Source organism: Euprymna scolopes, chromosome 35 (assembly GCF_053919585.1).
Source record: "Euprymna scolopes isolate OS-2025 chromosome 35, ASM5391958v1, whole genome shotgun sequence".
NCBI lineage: Eukaryota > Metazoa > Mollusca > Cephalopoda > Sepiida > Sepiolidae > Euprymna > Euprymna scolopes.
Window position 1 is genome coordinate 10282837 of NC_136516.1, and position 16226 is coordinate 10299062.

Sequence of the window (16226 nt, forward strand, 5' to 3'; positions counted from 1 at the left end):
TGGCCGGAAACTTTGTTTTCATCACCCTGGGCATTCCAGCAATGTATTTTAAGGGTGCTGGCAATGGTCCTATTGCCATAACTTGGATCGGTAGAGAGCATGAGTTGTACAACGGTGCATCTCTGATCTTGCTTGTTGAATATTGTGTCACTTTCAGACATGATAGAAAGTTCCTATCGCCCTTAGGTAAGGTAAGTTTTTGTTTAGTGGCACATCAACCCTATTTGTCATTCCATGGAGTGTGAAGAGAACATTCTTCATTTGAGGTAATAGATTGTTTTTAATTAAGATTTAGTATTTCTAAGTCAGTCTCTTTTCTAGGGTTTTTTTTTTCTTTTCAAATCTAATATATTATAAGGTTTCTCAAATATTGCTTTAAGGTTTTGTTCCTTGAAATATTTCACACGAATATTTTCATATTTTTTGCATTCCATTAATACATGTTTAATGGTTAGTGGATGTTGACAGGTTTTATATTGAGGGATACCTTCTGCTTTCAGAAGGTATTCATGTGTTAGTCTTGAATAACCAATTCGAATTCTGGTGAATATAGTGTCTAATTTTCGTATTGGTATTATGGTCCTATCTTGCCCAACATTCGGTTTTATTTCTCTAAGTTTGTTGTTTAATTGTTCATTCCACAGTTTTTGCAATTTGGTTTTTATGTAGGAGTTTATTTTGTTTTTCCTATCTGTATGGTATTTTTATGTTTGATGGAGTTAGGTTTGTTGCGTCCTTAGCCAATTTGTCAGCTTCTGAATTTCCTTTTATGCCGACATGACTCGGTATCCATGCTAATATTATTGTTTTATTTTCCTTTACTTGGTGTTGGAATATTTCCATAATTTCCAGGAGGTACGGATGGTTTATGTTCCTTTCGTTCAATGCCATTAAGCTGGACATGGAGTCACGGAAGATAAGGAATTTATTTGCGCTAGACTCCCGGACTAGTTCTAGAGCCATCTTAATAGCCTGTAACTCTGCGGTGTATATAGAGGCACCGTCCAGTAATCGGACTTGCTTGTGCGTGTTATGCATTTTTGCTGCTGCTCCTACTCTTTCCGTTATTTTTGAGCCATCTGTATAGATGGTTTTGTATGTGGAGTATTTATCTCGAAGTTCTAGGAATATGTTTTGATACGTTTGGTAGTTAATCTGTTTTTTAGCTGCTTTAATAGTCATGTCAATATATGGTTCTGTGATTGCCCATGGTGGAGTATTATTAATTGTGTAAGTTTGTATGTTTTTTGGTTCTTCGTATCCTTCTGTAATAGCCTTTTTAAGGCAATATCTCAGAGGTTTAACAGCTGTAGGTTTGCTGGTACAGAAATGTTCATACATTGATGTATATATTTTTTCATAAGCAGGATTTTCTGGTAGACTTTTAAGTTCCAGTGTATACTGGAGCGAGAGTTCTTCCCATCTCAGGTGGAGAAGGAGTTCATTAGTTTCTGTGTGCAGGCTTTGAATAGGTGATGTTCAAAAGGCTCCTAAACAGAGTCTGAGTGCTTGGCTTTGTATGGGCTTGGGTTTCTCTAGATATGATTTCCTTGCTGAGTTATATATAATGCAACCATAGTCCAATTTAGGTCTAATGAGTGCTCTACACAGTAGGAGCATGGTTTCCCTGTCTGCTTCCCAGTTGCTGGATGTAGGTAGGTGTGTTTGCTATTGTTCAGTATACACATGTCTGTAGTTTCTAGTATGACTATTATTTTTCTGTTGTGGTTTGGTTGTCTGTCTCACCAAAGATAGCTGTGTGCATTGAAATCCACCAGGATTAGGAATGGTGCAGAGAGCTGTTCAATTATTCTTCAGTATATTTAATGCTTTTTGGCATTTTTTTTTTTTTTTTTTTTTTGAGTGCTTCTATATGTTGCTTGAAGTTAAATTTGTTGTCCCGGATCATCCCCAGGTATTTGGTTTGCTGTGCCATTGGTATTGCATTGTTATTAATTTTTAGTTGTGGTTATGATAATATCCTCTTTTTTTTGCAAACGTGCATGCAAACTGTTTTGGTTTTTGAGAAGATAAACCCATTTTCATCAGCCCATTTCTCTATTTTGTTAAGGCATTCCTGTAATTTTTTTCTATTAACATATTAGGGGATGAATAGGTGATTGAAAAGTCGTCTACAAAGAGGGATTTATCAATGTTGGTGGTAACTACTTTACCAATACTATTTATTCTCAGCAGGAAGAGTGTAACGAGTATTATATTGCCCTGGGGCACTCCTATCTCCTGTTCATACACTTCAGATTTTTCTCCTCCGAGGCGCACCTTAAAAGAACGATTCTTAAGGAAATTTTGTATGAATATTTGCATCTTTCCTCAGATTCCCAGGTTGTGCAGGTCCCTCATGATGCCGTATTTCCATGTGGTGTCGTATGCTTTTTCTAAATCAAAAAATACTGACACCACATGGTGGTTTCTGATAAGTCCATCTTTTATGTAAGATTCCATCCTAACCAACTGATCCATTCGCTCCTTTTTTTCCTGTAGCCACATTGATGTTTGTCTAATATCTTGTTTTTTTCTAATATCAATACGAAGCGATAGTTTACCAGTCTCTCCATGGTCTTGTAGATACAGGTAGTTAGAGAGATAGGACAGTAATTTGTTGGATTCGAGGGATCTTTGTCAGGTTTTGGGATTGGTATGATTGTGGACTTTCGCCAAGTGTTAGGTAAGTAACCCAAGAGCCAGATATTATTGAATATGTTTAAAAGAGTATTTAATGAAGATTCTGGTAGTTGTTTCAAAAATTGGTAATGAATCTCATCTGGTCCAGTAGCAGTATCTTTTCTTCTATCCAGAGCGCTTTTAAGTTCGGATATTGTGAATGGTAAATTATATTTTTCTGTGTTGTTTGAGGTGAAATTCAGTTTTCCTTTTTCTGCTTCTATTTTGTAGTTTTGGAATGTTGAGCTGTGATGTTTGGGTGAAGAGTTTTTGTTTAGTTGTTCAGCAAGTAAGTTCGCCATGTCCTTTTTTTCAGTGCATTTTTCACCATCAGGTTTTTTTTAGGTGTATAGTGGGGTATTGGATTTGTTTCCCATTAATTTTCCTCACCATGTCCCATCCTTTCTTGCTAAGTGTTTTATTATTCAACTTAGATACATAATCTTGCCAGGCTTCCCGTTTGGCTTTTTTGGTTATTTGTCGTGCTTTTGCACGGGCTTGGCGGTAAATTTCTAAGTTTGTTGTGGATGAATTTATCCGGAATTTTTTTAGGGCTTTTTTCTGTTTCTTGATTATTTCTTTGTATTCTTTTGTGAACCATGGCTTATGCTTACTATTTTTCTTTGAAGTTTTGGGGATTGTTTCGTCTGCTATCTTTATTAACCTTTGAGTGAACGTTGCTACTGGGTCCGGTTCCTGAAGTATTTCATTATTTATTTGTGTTTGGCAGAGATTCCTGAATGTGGACCAGTCAGCTCTCTTTAGTTGTCATTTGGTGCTCCATTTTCTATTGTGGGATTGTTTGTTTTGATAATAATTGGATAGTGGTCACTACCACACTGTTCTTCATGGATATCCCAATTAAAGTCCATGTAAATTGTTGGAGAGCTGAGTGTTAGATCTATGGCTGAGGTTGTTCCTGTAGGTGGATGTAGGTAGGTGTGTTTGCTGTTGTTCAGTATACATATGTCTGTAGTTTCTAGTATGACTATTATTTTTCTGTTGTGGTTTGGTTGTCTGTCTCCCCAAAGATAGCTGTGTGCATTGAAATCCACCAGGATTAGGAATAATGCAGAGAGCTGTTCAATTAATCTGTCTATTTGAGTTTTTTCTAGTTTATATTTTGGTGGAATGTAAATCAAGCAAATCGTGAGAGTTTGGTGTAAGGTAGCTCTTACTGCAACGGCTTGGAAGTTCTGTGTTTAGGTTGAGTTTTTTGTGGGGTATTGTTTTCTTTAATATAATGGTCGTACCACCTATTGCTCTACGGTCTATATGTGAAAGGTTGATTTTCTTATATGTTTCATAATCTTTAATGGAGAGTTTAGAGTTTTCCTTCATTCGAGTTTCGTGTAGGCATATCATGTTTGGATTATACTCTTTAATTAATTGCTTTAGTTCTTCATAGTTTGGTTTCAATCCTCTACAGTTCCATTGTAGAGCTGCTATGTTCTGAGTTTTTTTATTTTGTTCTGCCATTTTTATTTGTTTGGGAGTATAGGTTTGCTTTTGTCCCTCTGATGTTCTATTGTAGTATTCGTTTATGTTTGCCTTAGGTCCTCGGTAGTTCCATTGGATAATTTTGTGTGTCATGGATCCAGATCTGGGTCAGGGGCATCAGGAGGTAGAGGGTTATCCTCTGTCTCCATTTTTTCATGTCGGCCAATTCATTTTTTTTGTTTTAGAAATGTCTTTATGACTTCCGGTTTCTTTTCCTGAACGTTGCCATGGTTTTTCTCTATTTGGGTGTTCGTTTTCATTCTTTTCTTTCTTGTCACTTATTCTGTCCCTTTGGTTTGTCATTGGGCCGTTGCGTAGATCTGCTTCAAGACCTTTGTTTAGGTACATGTTCCTGGGAGGATTTTTCTTTTGGGGATGTCACCTGGGAGGGTCCCTCATTTTGTTTGTCTGTTTGTGTTGCTTGCTCTATTTTCATTTTCTGTTTGGCAGAATCTGGCTCTTGCAGAAGTCTTGGTCTTGTGTGATAGTTTGTGTCCAATTCCATCACAAAAGCTTTCAGCTCTTTTAATAGAGATCTTAGTTCTGTTATGATGGGTGGGAGTTCATCGGTTTTTATTTCTGAAAGTTTGTTGATGATGGGGTCAAACTTTTGGCCTTGATGGGTATTAGTTATGGTGGTGTTTTTTTTGTTTTTTTTTTTGCCATTTCCGAGTATGTTGGGATGGTGGATTCATACATTTTCCTGGCTTCTGGGAAAGAGATATTTTTGGTATATTTTATTTTAGTAATTTGTTTTTCATTTTGCCAGGTCTTACACTCTCTTAAATTGGCTGAGTGTTTTCCCTTGCAATTGGTGCAGGTTGGTTTTTCTTTGCAGTCTTTTTCTTTATGATCTGTTCTGCTCTTACCACATCTTCCGCATACAGTGGTTCGGGTGCATCTATCTTTGTAGTGACCAGACTTTTGACAATTGAAGCACCTGAGTGGTCCTGGTATGTATGACTATCATGCATCCAATTTTTATTTCTGGTGGGAGTTTGGTTGAGATGAAGCTTAATACATATGTGTTGGTGTGTATCATTTGGCCATTTCTTTTAATGATCATTCTCCTCACATTTGACACATTTTGCTTTATTAGGTTGGTTTTAATTTCTTCTATGGTGCACTGTGAGAGTTCTTCACACTCCACTACTCCTCTAGAGGTGTTCAGAAATTTGTGTGGGTAAACTTCTATTTTTATTCCATCGAAAGTTGTCCAGTTTAGAAGTCTTTCGGATTGGGCTTCTTTATCCACTTGGACCAATAATGTGCCATTGGTCATTTTTTTAACTGCTTTTCAGAGTATTTTCAATTTTAAATGGTGAAATTTTGGTAAGGGATTCTTTATTTGTAGGCTCTATCACTATATATTTAGAGTAGGTAAGACTAGGGTAACTTCCTTGTTTTTGTATCTGTTTCGCTTGTGGTTCTGATCTGTTGTCGGAGTCAGAGATGTCTGAGACATCAGAATGAGTTCTTTTTTTTTTATTTTCTCCATATTATTATTTTTATTTTAATTCGCTGACCCTCTTTTATTGGGAATTTACCAAGGGGGAATTCCCATTTGCCTTGGTTGAGACGGGGATACCTTAGCCAGTATACTCATATTTTGGGAAAGTTTCCTCGCAGCTACTCATCTTCTTTTTGTTCTAGAACATTTGTTTTTATTTTAGACCAAGACAAATCCGATGCGTATGGAGTAAGCTTTTGGTTCACAAATATGATTGACCCTCAGCCACCGCTTTCCACCATATTTTTGGGTATATTTGTTAGTGAGATTGGTATGGGTTTGGGATGGGAATATTAGCGGTTACTTGCAGGCTTGGTATGGGTTATATATGGTGGGGCTTGACATGACCAGCCGATTGATTGGATTGGGCCCCTCCGACTGCCCGTCTAGCCCAGTACAAGGCCAAAGTGGAGTGTTGCGTCCGATACCTTTATTTTCCCTAGGTATCAGGTGCTCAGCCACCAGGATCCTTTTCCCAGGCATCACGGGTCGCCACCCACGGCCAACAGGTGGTCCTATTGAGGGACTTTTACTCTCTGCAGGGGAGTAGTCAGTGTATTCTAATGCCCCACCAACGGGGTTGGGAAATAGAGAGTGAAAAAGAAAGGAAAGGGGAGGGGAAGAGGGAGGGGGCTGTTGTTTTTGTTTTTGTTTTTGCAGAACATAATTAAGTTTTACGAAAGAGAATAGAAAACAAAAACAGAAAATCGATGTAGGTGCATATCGTCTCAGGAAGCCAATAGGCAGCCTAATCTGGTAGCACTAGATCGCTCTTGGGATTTGTATACAACTGGCCAACTAGTAGATAGTCTGCAACAAAAAAAAAAAGACCGGTTTTCATCAAACAGAAATGGAATCATGTCATCTTTTCTACGAGTGGGTGATAATTTTATCATTCTACTCTGTAATTACAAATTTCTTCAGACTTCTACCTGGTCATGGCCGACAGAATGAGCAGGCTATGGTTGTGGATTGAATAAATTTAAAATTTGCATCCCTGAGTTTGATAGAAATATTTCTGAGTCGAACAAGATACATCTTGAGTGTTATTCTTACAATGCTTCGGCCGAAGTTATGTTTCTGAATTTTTAAGAGGAGGATTGATTATTCGTATTATTTGGATCTTTCAGACTACCGTTCTCATCTTGAGTGTTATTTGGATAACGTTTCGGTCGATGTAACCTCAGATCTTCTTCAGATGTATCTTGTACAACTCGGGAATCTTTCTGTCGAACATGCGGATCGAAACTTTCGAACAGAACCCTTTATTTAATCCATGCGGCGTAACGGATAGAGTACTAAGTAAAATCAGGTTCCAAGTGACACTCTTCTGGAGGTTGAAGGTTCACTCTCCAGTGCAGTTACTTGATCTATTTGGACTACTGTGGCATAATGGATTAAGTACTAAGTAAAATCAGGTTCTAAGTCGCACTCTTCTGGAGGTTGAAGGATCAATCCTCAGTGCAGGGTGATATGCAGAATTACTTCCAACCGTTTATGGCTGACAGAACAAGAACATGCTTCCCCCACGGATTAAATAAAGAGTTCCATTCGAAATTCTGAACAGATTTCATTAGAAAATTTTTTTAAATTCTCAAGTTCAACAGAAATGTTTCTGACATCAACAAGATACACCTGAAGAAGGTCGGGGGTTACATCGTCCAAAATGTCGTGCGAATAACAATCAAGATGAGAACAGTAGTCCAAAGAATACAAATTAATCTGAATTTTAAAGTTAAGACTCTCTAGAAGGGAAGACTGCTATCAAGTTTCTTATAATTATTCAAAGAAAGGAGTTGGTGCTTATGCACTTTTGTTACCATGCTATTTTTAAATAGTTTTTTAAATAGTTTTTTTCAGGTTGAATTCAAGTTTTGCAATATCTTTTTTTGGCGCTTCTGCACTATTGGGACAAAATTTCGGAAATCGTAAAACTGATTATCACATAAAAACAATGGTATCTATGCATTCCTCGTATTTTTAAGATGATTATATCCAAAAATTACGAAAATCGATAAGGTAGAAAGATTATTCATTAAAGAAAATAGAACTTGATTAAAATGATCGTAAGACACAGGAGAGTTCAAAAAGGGAGGTAATTTTCCGTTTTGATTTAAACAAGATGGCGGCAATTTTTCACCTGCTAACAAGATCACAGTTGTTTTTTTTTTAATAATGCAGTAATATTCATGTAATTTCGACTGCATAATTTGGAAGCTACCATTGTAATTTATTAGAATTGACAACAAAAAAAAAATCGGTTCAAGCCATTTTTTTTTTATCTGAAAACTTCATTTATCAACTACAAAATCTCATCCCAATTCTGTAGAAGCGCTTTTTTTTGTTTTAATTTGTTAGGTAAAAGCACAGAAAAGTTACAAAACATCCTCCATGCTAAGAATGGCTTTCATAATAATAACAACATTATTTTCGGTAACAAAAGTGCATAAGTATCAAGGAGTTTTTGCCTTAGTAGCATTGAATGCAATCATCCAAGTTTTTTTAGCCTCATTTTATTATGTAGAGTGAAACCTTAGACACACAAGGACGATTTCTAGAATCTCTCCTGTCAACATCAAATCATTTCATAGCTGGCAGGTAGTTACAATCCATCCATCTCATTAACTTTTATTTTTGAGTGACTTTTAGCTTTGATAAATGACATTGGTATTTATTTCTCTCCCACGGTGAGAAATATGACATAAGAGTCGGAAAGTGGGATTGAAAAGTTAGCGTCTCCGAGGAGGTGCACTTTGACCTGTAAAAGATGTCTGGACAGACTCGTCGACATTACCCAGTAGGGGCGCCTCAGGCAATTAGTAATAAACTACCCCCTTACCAAAGAGAGATGGCAAAACCTGGAAGGGTGGACACCCTAGAACTGCAAAAGACCAGCATCATACAACATTCAATAGGAAGAAAACCATTTCAGAAAGGACCCAGGCTCTGTTGATTTTGGTGCCAAGTTAAAACCCCTAGCAGTACAGAGGTAAAAAATAAACTGTTAATTTGTTGGAAAATAATTAAAAAAAAAAAATGATTACCAACCATTGACTACATTTATCTCCTCATTGGGGAGCAGCAGACCCCGGGGTCCAATTTCCTTGATGAGGCGAGGTATCTGGGCATCAAAGTCTGTGGGGTGACTAAAGTCGAAATAGAGTTTGGTGCCTACGAGCATGCCCAGCCAACCATCAGGAATATAATTTCGTTGAACCATTATTGGGATCATATCTTTCCGTAGCCGGAACACATATTCGGATTCTGTAAAGAAATAAAAACTTTGAAATATAAATCAAAAACTATGTCAAATTTCTGTTAAAAAAAAAATGTATATATATATATATATATATATATATATATATATATATATATATATATGCATAGATCATCATATAATGATTAGATCACTGTCTGACTGACGTAAATGAACATTTAAAATCAAGAACATTTAAAATTAAGATGTTTAAATTCTTTGTTAATCGAGCCAGAGATGTCTCGTGTGCGGGGTCCAAATCGTTCGACTGGTATTAATCGTGACACCCTGCACTGAAGATTCCCGAAAGGATGAAACACTAGTGTCTGTAGGTATTTAATTATTATAGTAAAAAATAATTATATATATATATATATATATATATATATATATAATAAGTAGTTAATAAAACATGTTTAAAACACTTTGAAAAAGAGTTAAAAACATATTTAATTTTAAAAAGGAAGCACAAAATAAGTGGATTGTTCTTAATCTGCGGAGTTTCAAAGAAACACTTTCCTTCTCATCAGAAGGTAGTATTTAGCAAAATGCGGGATCGGATTTTGCTTGCAAAAGTATTTGATGAAACTACAAGTCATAGATCTTACTTGGTAACAAATAGTGAAGGAGAGGGAATATGGTGAAGAAAAAGGTGATTTTATATGTATATATATATATATATATATATATACTAGCATGGGCACCCGGCGTTGCCTGGGTTGACATGAAGTTCCGTTTGAAACACGCCGGCTATACTAATCATTTTCATCATGGATAACGTGGATACCCGCACAACAATTTCAAAAATTAAAAAAAACGATAAAAATATGTAAATGTAATCGCCCCCAAAAAGAAGTATCTTATACCCTCTCCACCAGATATTTCGACAGAAGGGACCTAAAACCTAAAAAAAATAACGTTTATAAACATTAATGCGTGCATTTATTTTTTATTTTGGTAAATGTGTAGTTTAGCGGCGTAAATTATTTGCCAGACAAAAAAATATATAAAAACTATTTATTTTTATATAAAACACATTGTTAGACCCAAAGGCTGAAAATAAAACCAGAAAAAAATTAATTTTTACTATTTTTTAATCATTTATTTTTAGAATTCGAGGCCGCTATATTGCTTTTAAAATTTGGCCTTTCTAAGGTTTGGCAGATTGGCCTTTTTAAGCTCTTTCATGAACTATGTTTTTATGTTTCATGTTTTATGTTTTTGGCCATCGTATTTTTTTTTGTAATGAATGTAATGAAAGAGCGTAAAAAGGCCAAATTTGGCCTTAAAAAAGCCAATCTTCCAAACCTACAAAAGGCCAAATTTTAAACGTGTAAGGCGTGCAAATAAAAAATGATAAAAAAAAAAACATAAAAATGAATTTTTTTTTTGTTTTATTTCAGCCTTTGGGTCTAATAATGTTTTATATAAAAATAAATAGTTTTTATAATTTTTTTGTCTGTCAAATAATTTACGCCACTAAACTACACATTTACCTTTATTTTTTATAAGGGCACTTCTTTTACTGGCTTTTTTTTTTAAATAAAGGAAATTTTAGATTTGCCTTTTTTAGGGGGGGGCCTTTTCGATGAGCTTTTTATTTATCGTTTTATGTCTCTAATGTAACCCCCCCTCCCCGCAAAAAAAATTGAATTTGTCATATTTTGGGCTTTGTTTTGTTTATTAAATTGTTAGGTGAAAGTAGAGAATGGTCTCATAAAAAATAATTAAATTTATGGTAATCCCCTCCCCCCACCAGAAAAAAAACAATTGTATTTGTCAGATTTTGCCCTCCCCCTCAATCGCCAAACTTGAAAAAATGCTAGAAGTGACATATCTCGTTGAACGCTTGGTGGCCAAAAAGTAGGTGCTAATTTTACGTTAAATTTATATAGAAAAGTGATTCCCGACTCTAACATGTTATTTTTTTTTTTTTCAAAATTTCTTCTCTCATAATATTTATAAAGGCTGTTTAAATGTATCAGGCTGAAAAAAGTAGATGTCCATTTTTTTAGAGGTTAAACGCCGCTGGGTCACATCATATAAAGTTACCTTTTTAATTAGAAAATTAAGTTTGTAATCGATGAAATTAATGCGAAAAAAGAAAAAAAGTGTAAATTGTGGAATTTAAAAGGGGAGGCAGTAGATGTTCATTTTTTTAGGTATTAAACGACGCTGAATTACGTGGTAAAAATTTACCGATTTCTGCATTGCCATAAGGAATAAAATAAAACAAACAAATGAAATCTTTTCAGTTTTTTTCGTAAGTGTTTTTTTTTTAATATTAAAAAAAAAAAAACAATAAAAGCCAAACATTTTTTCTATCTTCACAGAATTATTTGTCCAGCTAGAAACTTAATGAAATTAGCAAATGATATTTGGTAAATGTTTGTTTTTTTTATGGATATCATCTAGGGGCAAATAACTCTAAAAAAAAAGTTTTAAAAAAAAGGTCGCTGTTGAAAATATTAATTCCAAAATAAATTAAATATATTATCAATATTATTGTTGTTTATAATTTATTAAATAACAATTTGAAATAGAATACTTAAAATAATTATCTCGCTAAAAACATTAACTAAGATACCACTATTTAGTCAATTTTTCTTAATGTCATATGCAAATAAGGTGATCTCTTAATTGTATATTTTTCCAAGTATCATACTATATATAGAAATAAAGGAAAGATTAAAGTAAGACACGTTTTGTATATATTAATCAAATTGTGAACAAACAAACAGACAGGAATATGAATTTATACATATAGATAATACAGTTAAAAGAATGGTCATGTTTTAATGCATGAGAGAATAGTGCATTTAGTTTTTAATCAAATCGATGTCAAATTTGAACTTCTGTTTTAATATATATATATATATATATATATATATATATATATATATATATACTTTTTGTAATATTCCAAATTTTATTGGGTTTGTATAATTCAGTAAACCCCAGCAGATTATGGATGGATGGCAGATGTAGATTAATCCCATGGGTATATAATCAGCTTCAGGATTAAAGATATACTTTAAAATCTTAATTTGTTGAATAAGCTAGCTTAGCCTTTACTGTATCTGTTTAATTAATGAATAAATCATAGGCGCATTTTCGGGTTTACCAAATTAGAAACATCAAACGGCCCTGGTTGTTTCCCTTTAACTGTTATGAGTACCTACGGCAATCTTGGTTTCCCATGATTTCAGCTAATTTTTAAAAATTAATAACGAGCGGGATTATCTCCCTTTGTAGCTAAGGATACCCGATAATCGATAATCCCAATAGATGAGAACGAAAGAGAATAATGGAATAAAAAATAGAATGGGATCCCTAACCTTGTATGATGAATGAGGATTAAATAAGTATAAGGTATTGTTGGTTTTTATTTCACTATTAAATAAAATATAAACCTAAAATGGTCTTAAATCGAAGAAATAAGAGCCGATATTTTTGTAAACAAAGAGACAAGCATAGGTCGAATACGAAACTAACATAATCGTAACGATTTAACATAGTTGATTTGGCCATATTATAGATATAAAAATACAATAATAATAATAATGAAAATACTGTTAATAATAATCATTAGGGGTGTGTAAAAGAAAGGGATACAGACAAGTGGGGAGGGGTCAGAGTAGCAGGAAATGGGTTGAGGAGTGAGGGGTAAGTGGTCCCGTAAAAAATAAAGTAAAATAACAGAATATATATATATATACACACACACATACTTATTCTACATCTAATTTTTTTTATTTTATCTGTTTTTTATCTATGTTTGTATATATGGATATATGTATGTGTATATGCATATGTGTGTATATATATATATATATTCTTTTCTTTTATTTTACTTTATTTTTTACGGGACCACTTACCCCTCACTCCTTAACTCCATTTCCTGCTACTCTGACCCCTCCACTTGTCTATATCCCTATCTTTTACGCATTAATTATTATTAACAGTATTTTCATTATTATTAGTAGTAGTAGTGGTGATGATGGTGGAGGTAGTGGTAGTAGTATTGTTACTACTATCTTTATTATCATTATTATTACTATTATTTATTATTATTATTATTATTATTATTATTATAATCACCATTATAATTGCTGTTATTATTATCCTCGTTATTATCCCCGTCATTGCTACCATAACCACTACCATTATCTTCATTTTTCACTGTTATTAACTCCTCCACCTTGACATCTATATGTATCCTTAACCTTTTGCATCAAGTTAAACGCACTCATAGTCGTTGCAATTCTAATCTCCGACCGTCTCTTTATAATCATACTCCCTATATCATAACAGAAGAAACTTATAAATATATTGCCGCATATTACCTTTCAATTTTACAACCTTGCATAACCCCCTCTTCCCCCAAATTATAAGCGATTTCATAGCCGCCAATTTGCCGTTTAGGTGGTACCAATCAAAATTACCACTCCATAGAAAGTAGACACCCCACAAACCGTTAAAATAAATTACCACGCAGCAACAATACATCCCCAATTTAACCCAAATATATATACCCCTTAATCTCAACACTATGTTAAAGACCATATACAATCTTATATATCATACTATATATAACAAACTTCTTATTTATTTAGAATTCAATAAAGCTTCCTCCAACATTCTATAAAATTCCTCTTAATCTTTTTCGTCCCTAATGAACCTTATGCTAGATGCCGCATCTTCCCCATGCTACCTAACACCTTCTCTTCTCTTCTGATGAGAAGCATTAGGCTTCGAAATGCCCTGGCATAAAGAGTCCATTCTATCCCCCAAATTTTGCCTGTATTCTATTATTCAATAAATGATCCATTCTATATCTACCAATATATAGTTTTGTGTCTTCATTTCATACTTTTGTTGTCCAATAATTGTTGAGCTTGGCATTATCCGGATAAGTCTCTTTTTATGGAATTGAACTTTCTCTTTTCCTCTTACACATTAAGCTATATATATATATATATATATATATATATATATATATATATATATATATATATATATATATATATATATATAGTAAACTTAAAAGAATGATCATGTTTTAATGCATGAGAGAATAATGCATTTGATTTTTAATTAAATTCATGTCAAATTTGAACTTCTATAAACACTGATGGTTAACAATAATAAATACATAAGTCAATCAAATCAAAACACCATTCAATTCTGGTGAAAGAACTGACTCAATCAATTATCACCCCCATCAATTTTCTCACCTCTTTCCATTTCTTTGCCTTCTATTGTTTGATGTAATAGTCCCATCTCAAGTATTGCTACACAAGAGAAAATTGATTGACTCACACTCAATCAACTCACCCCACTAACATCATTCTTGCATTAAAGGAAAATGGATTAACAATACAAAATGAACAAAGTCAATCACTGCTGCATAAATCGACAGATAAAAAGAACAAAAACACTTTAAAATATAAACTAAATTTATGCAAGTAAAATCTGACTTACCTGTCCGACAATTTGGGCTATCTTTATAATTCTGGGAGACTCCAATCAGAATAAGAGAAGACCTTTCCACTGCAAGAGCCATTGCTTCCAGGGTTGATCCACCTGAACCAGTTAAGTAGAAATGTTAAAACTAAAGCTGAAGAGAGATCATCAAGAATGTGGGATACAAATTAAAAAAAAAAAAAAAGCAAAAGGTGACCAAAGTTGGGATGGGACGGTGTCATTAGGGGACCCAAGGGGGTCAATCAAATTCTAATGGTCAAAAGTGAATCTATTACAGGGGTTGAAAGATTGGTGTGATCGTGATGATAGAGTTGACGTGATGCAGTGAGACATAGGATGAACATACAAGACGCCTTAAATAATTTTCCACATTTTTTTTTTTTGTCGTATGGGCCCTTTTATTGATAGTGTAGTATTGCGAATCCTAGCTTAAATGCTATCTAGGTAGTTTGGAGAAATAGCAAGTTATGTAGATATATTTTCGATTCCCATCAGCGAGTTTAGTGGGGTCACAGAAAGTTAGATTTGACACTCGTCAAACTCAAGTCACCTTTTGTCAACCTAGTTAGATGCACCGGAAATTAGGAGTAATGGGAATTGTGGTCGTAGGTTTCCGGTTGGCGACCACATGGGCTAGAGTTGGTTTTGGACTGCAGATGACGCAGACGTGACAGTAGGGTCTCTCCTCCGACAACCATGAGTTCGAGACATAGGCTTGCCTTTTTAATAAAACAAATTGAAGCTTTAAATTCATCTTGTGCTATTGATGCATTTGCAGCAGTGACCACTCCCCAGGAGATGGCAGCCCAGCGAAAAGAAGATATCATCCGCTGGACAAGGCAAGCAGGTATGTACACATTATTTATTTGCGCATACATGTCGTGAATCTTCAAGGCAAGAAACTGTGTAAAGATAGAACACACAGACTTTAAAAGTACCCGAAAGCAAAAAGAATCGTAAAAGTAAAAGAGAATAGCAGCAAGAACGTTTTAATAAAAAGAAGTAAATAAATAAAACAGAAGGACGCAAACAGAATCTTTAACTGTAGCCCTCTTCGAAGTAACCTCTCCTGGCTGCACTGCACTTGTAGTACCATTCCAACCACTTCTGCACGGCCCCATGGAAGTCCTCTTGTGTGAGTGGGTCAGTGACTGTCATCACAGCCGCTTTCATCTCAATTGTCTCATACCGGCAACCTTTAAGGTTTTCCTTGAGCTTAGAGAATAACCAAAAGTCACAGGGAACAAGGTCTGGACTGCGGGATCTGAATTGATCAGCTTGACCATCTCCCTGTTGTCATGACAACGTCTTTCTTTCTGATCTTCTCTGAGCACCTTTTGGACAAACTTTGCGCAAAGCTTCCGCATCTTCAGTTCCTCGCAAATAATTGTGTGTACAGTTCCCACACTGACATCAAACTGTGCACTTATTGTCTTGATAGACACACAACGGTCCTTATTAATGAAATTCTTTATTTGGCCAATCAACTCTGGTGTTCTGACTTCCTTACTCCTCCACATCTCTCATCCTCCCTCATAGAGTCCCTGCCTTCCTTGAATCTCTTACATTACTCAAAAACTGATGCTCGATTCATGCAACATGGTACTAAAAGCAGTCTGAAGTATTTCATATGTTCATGTGGCATTTTGTCCAAGTTTAACACAGAATTTTATTGTATATCGTTCTTCCAAGTGTCCTCACATTCAGATTGAATTTTTGAAATTCACCAGCTGTGACAATCAAGCTTTAGTAGGATGTATTCCAACTTTTACTGTAGCTGTTCATTTGAAC

The 16226-nt window shown here is 34.7% G+C and overlaps 1 protein-coding gene across 4 annotated transcripts in view; it reads right to left on the bottom strand.

Moving 5' to 3' along the window:
* Positions 1–16226, bottom strand: part of LOC145259677 (uncharacterized) — a 184486-nt gene that overhangs the window by 13356 nt on the left and 154904 nt on the right. For 2 of the 4 annotated variants that reach the window (XM_080117337.1, XM_080117340.1), the window contains exons 5-6: positions 14433–14534; positions 8741–8956 (exon numbers count right to left, since the gene is read on the bottom strand). In XM_080117337.1, coding sequence (XP_079973463.1) covers positions 8741–8956; positions 14433–14534 — 318 coding nt within the window. Of the gene's footprint in view, positions 1–8740; positions 8957–14432; positions 14539–16226 lie in introns of all 4 variants that reach the window. The other 2 variants (XM_080117336.1, XM_080117338.1) reach the window with 1 other exon arrangement.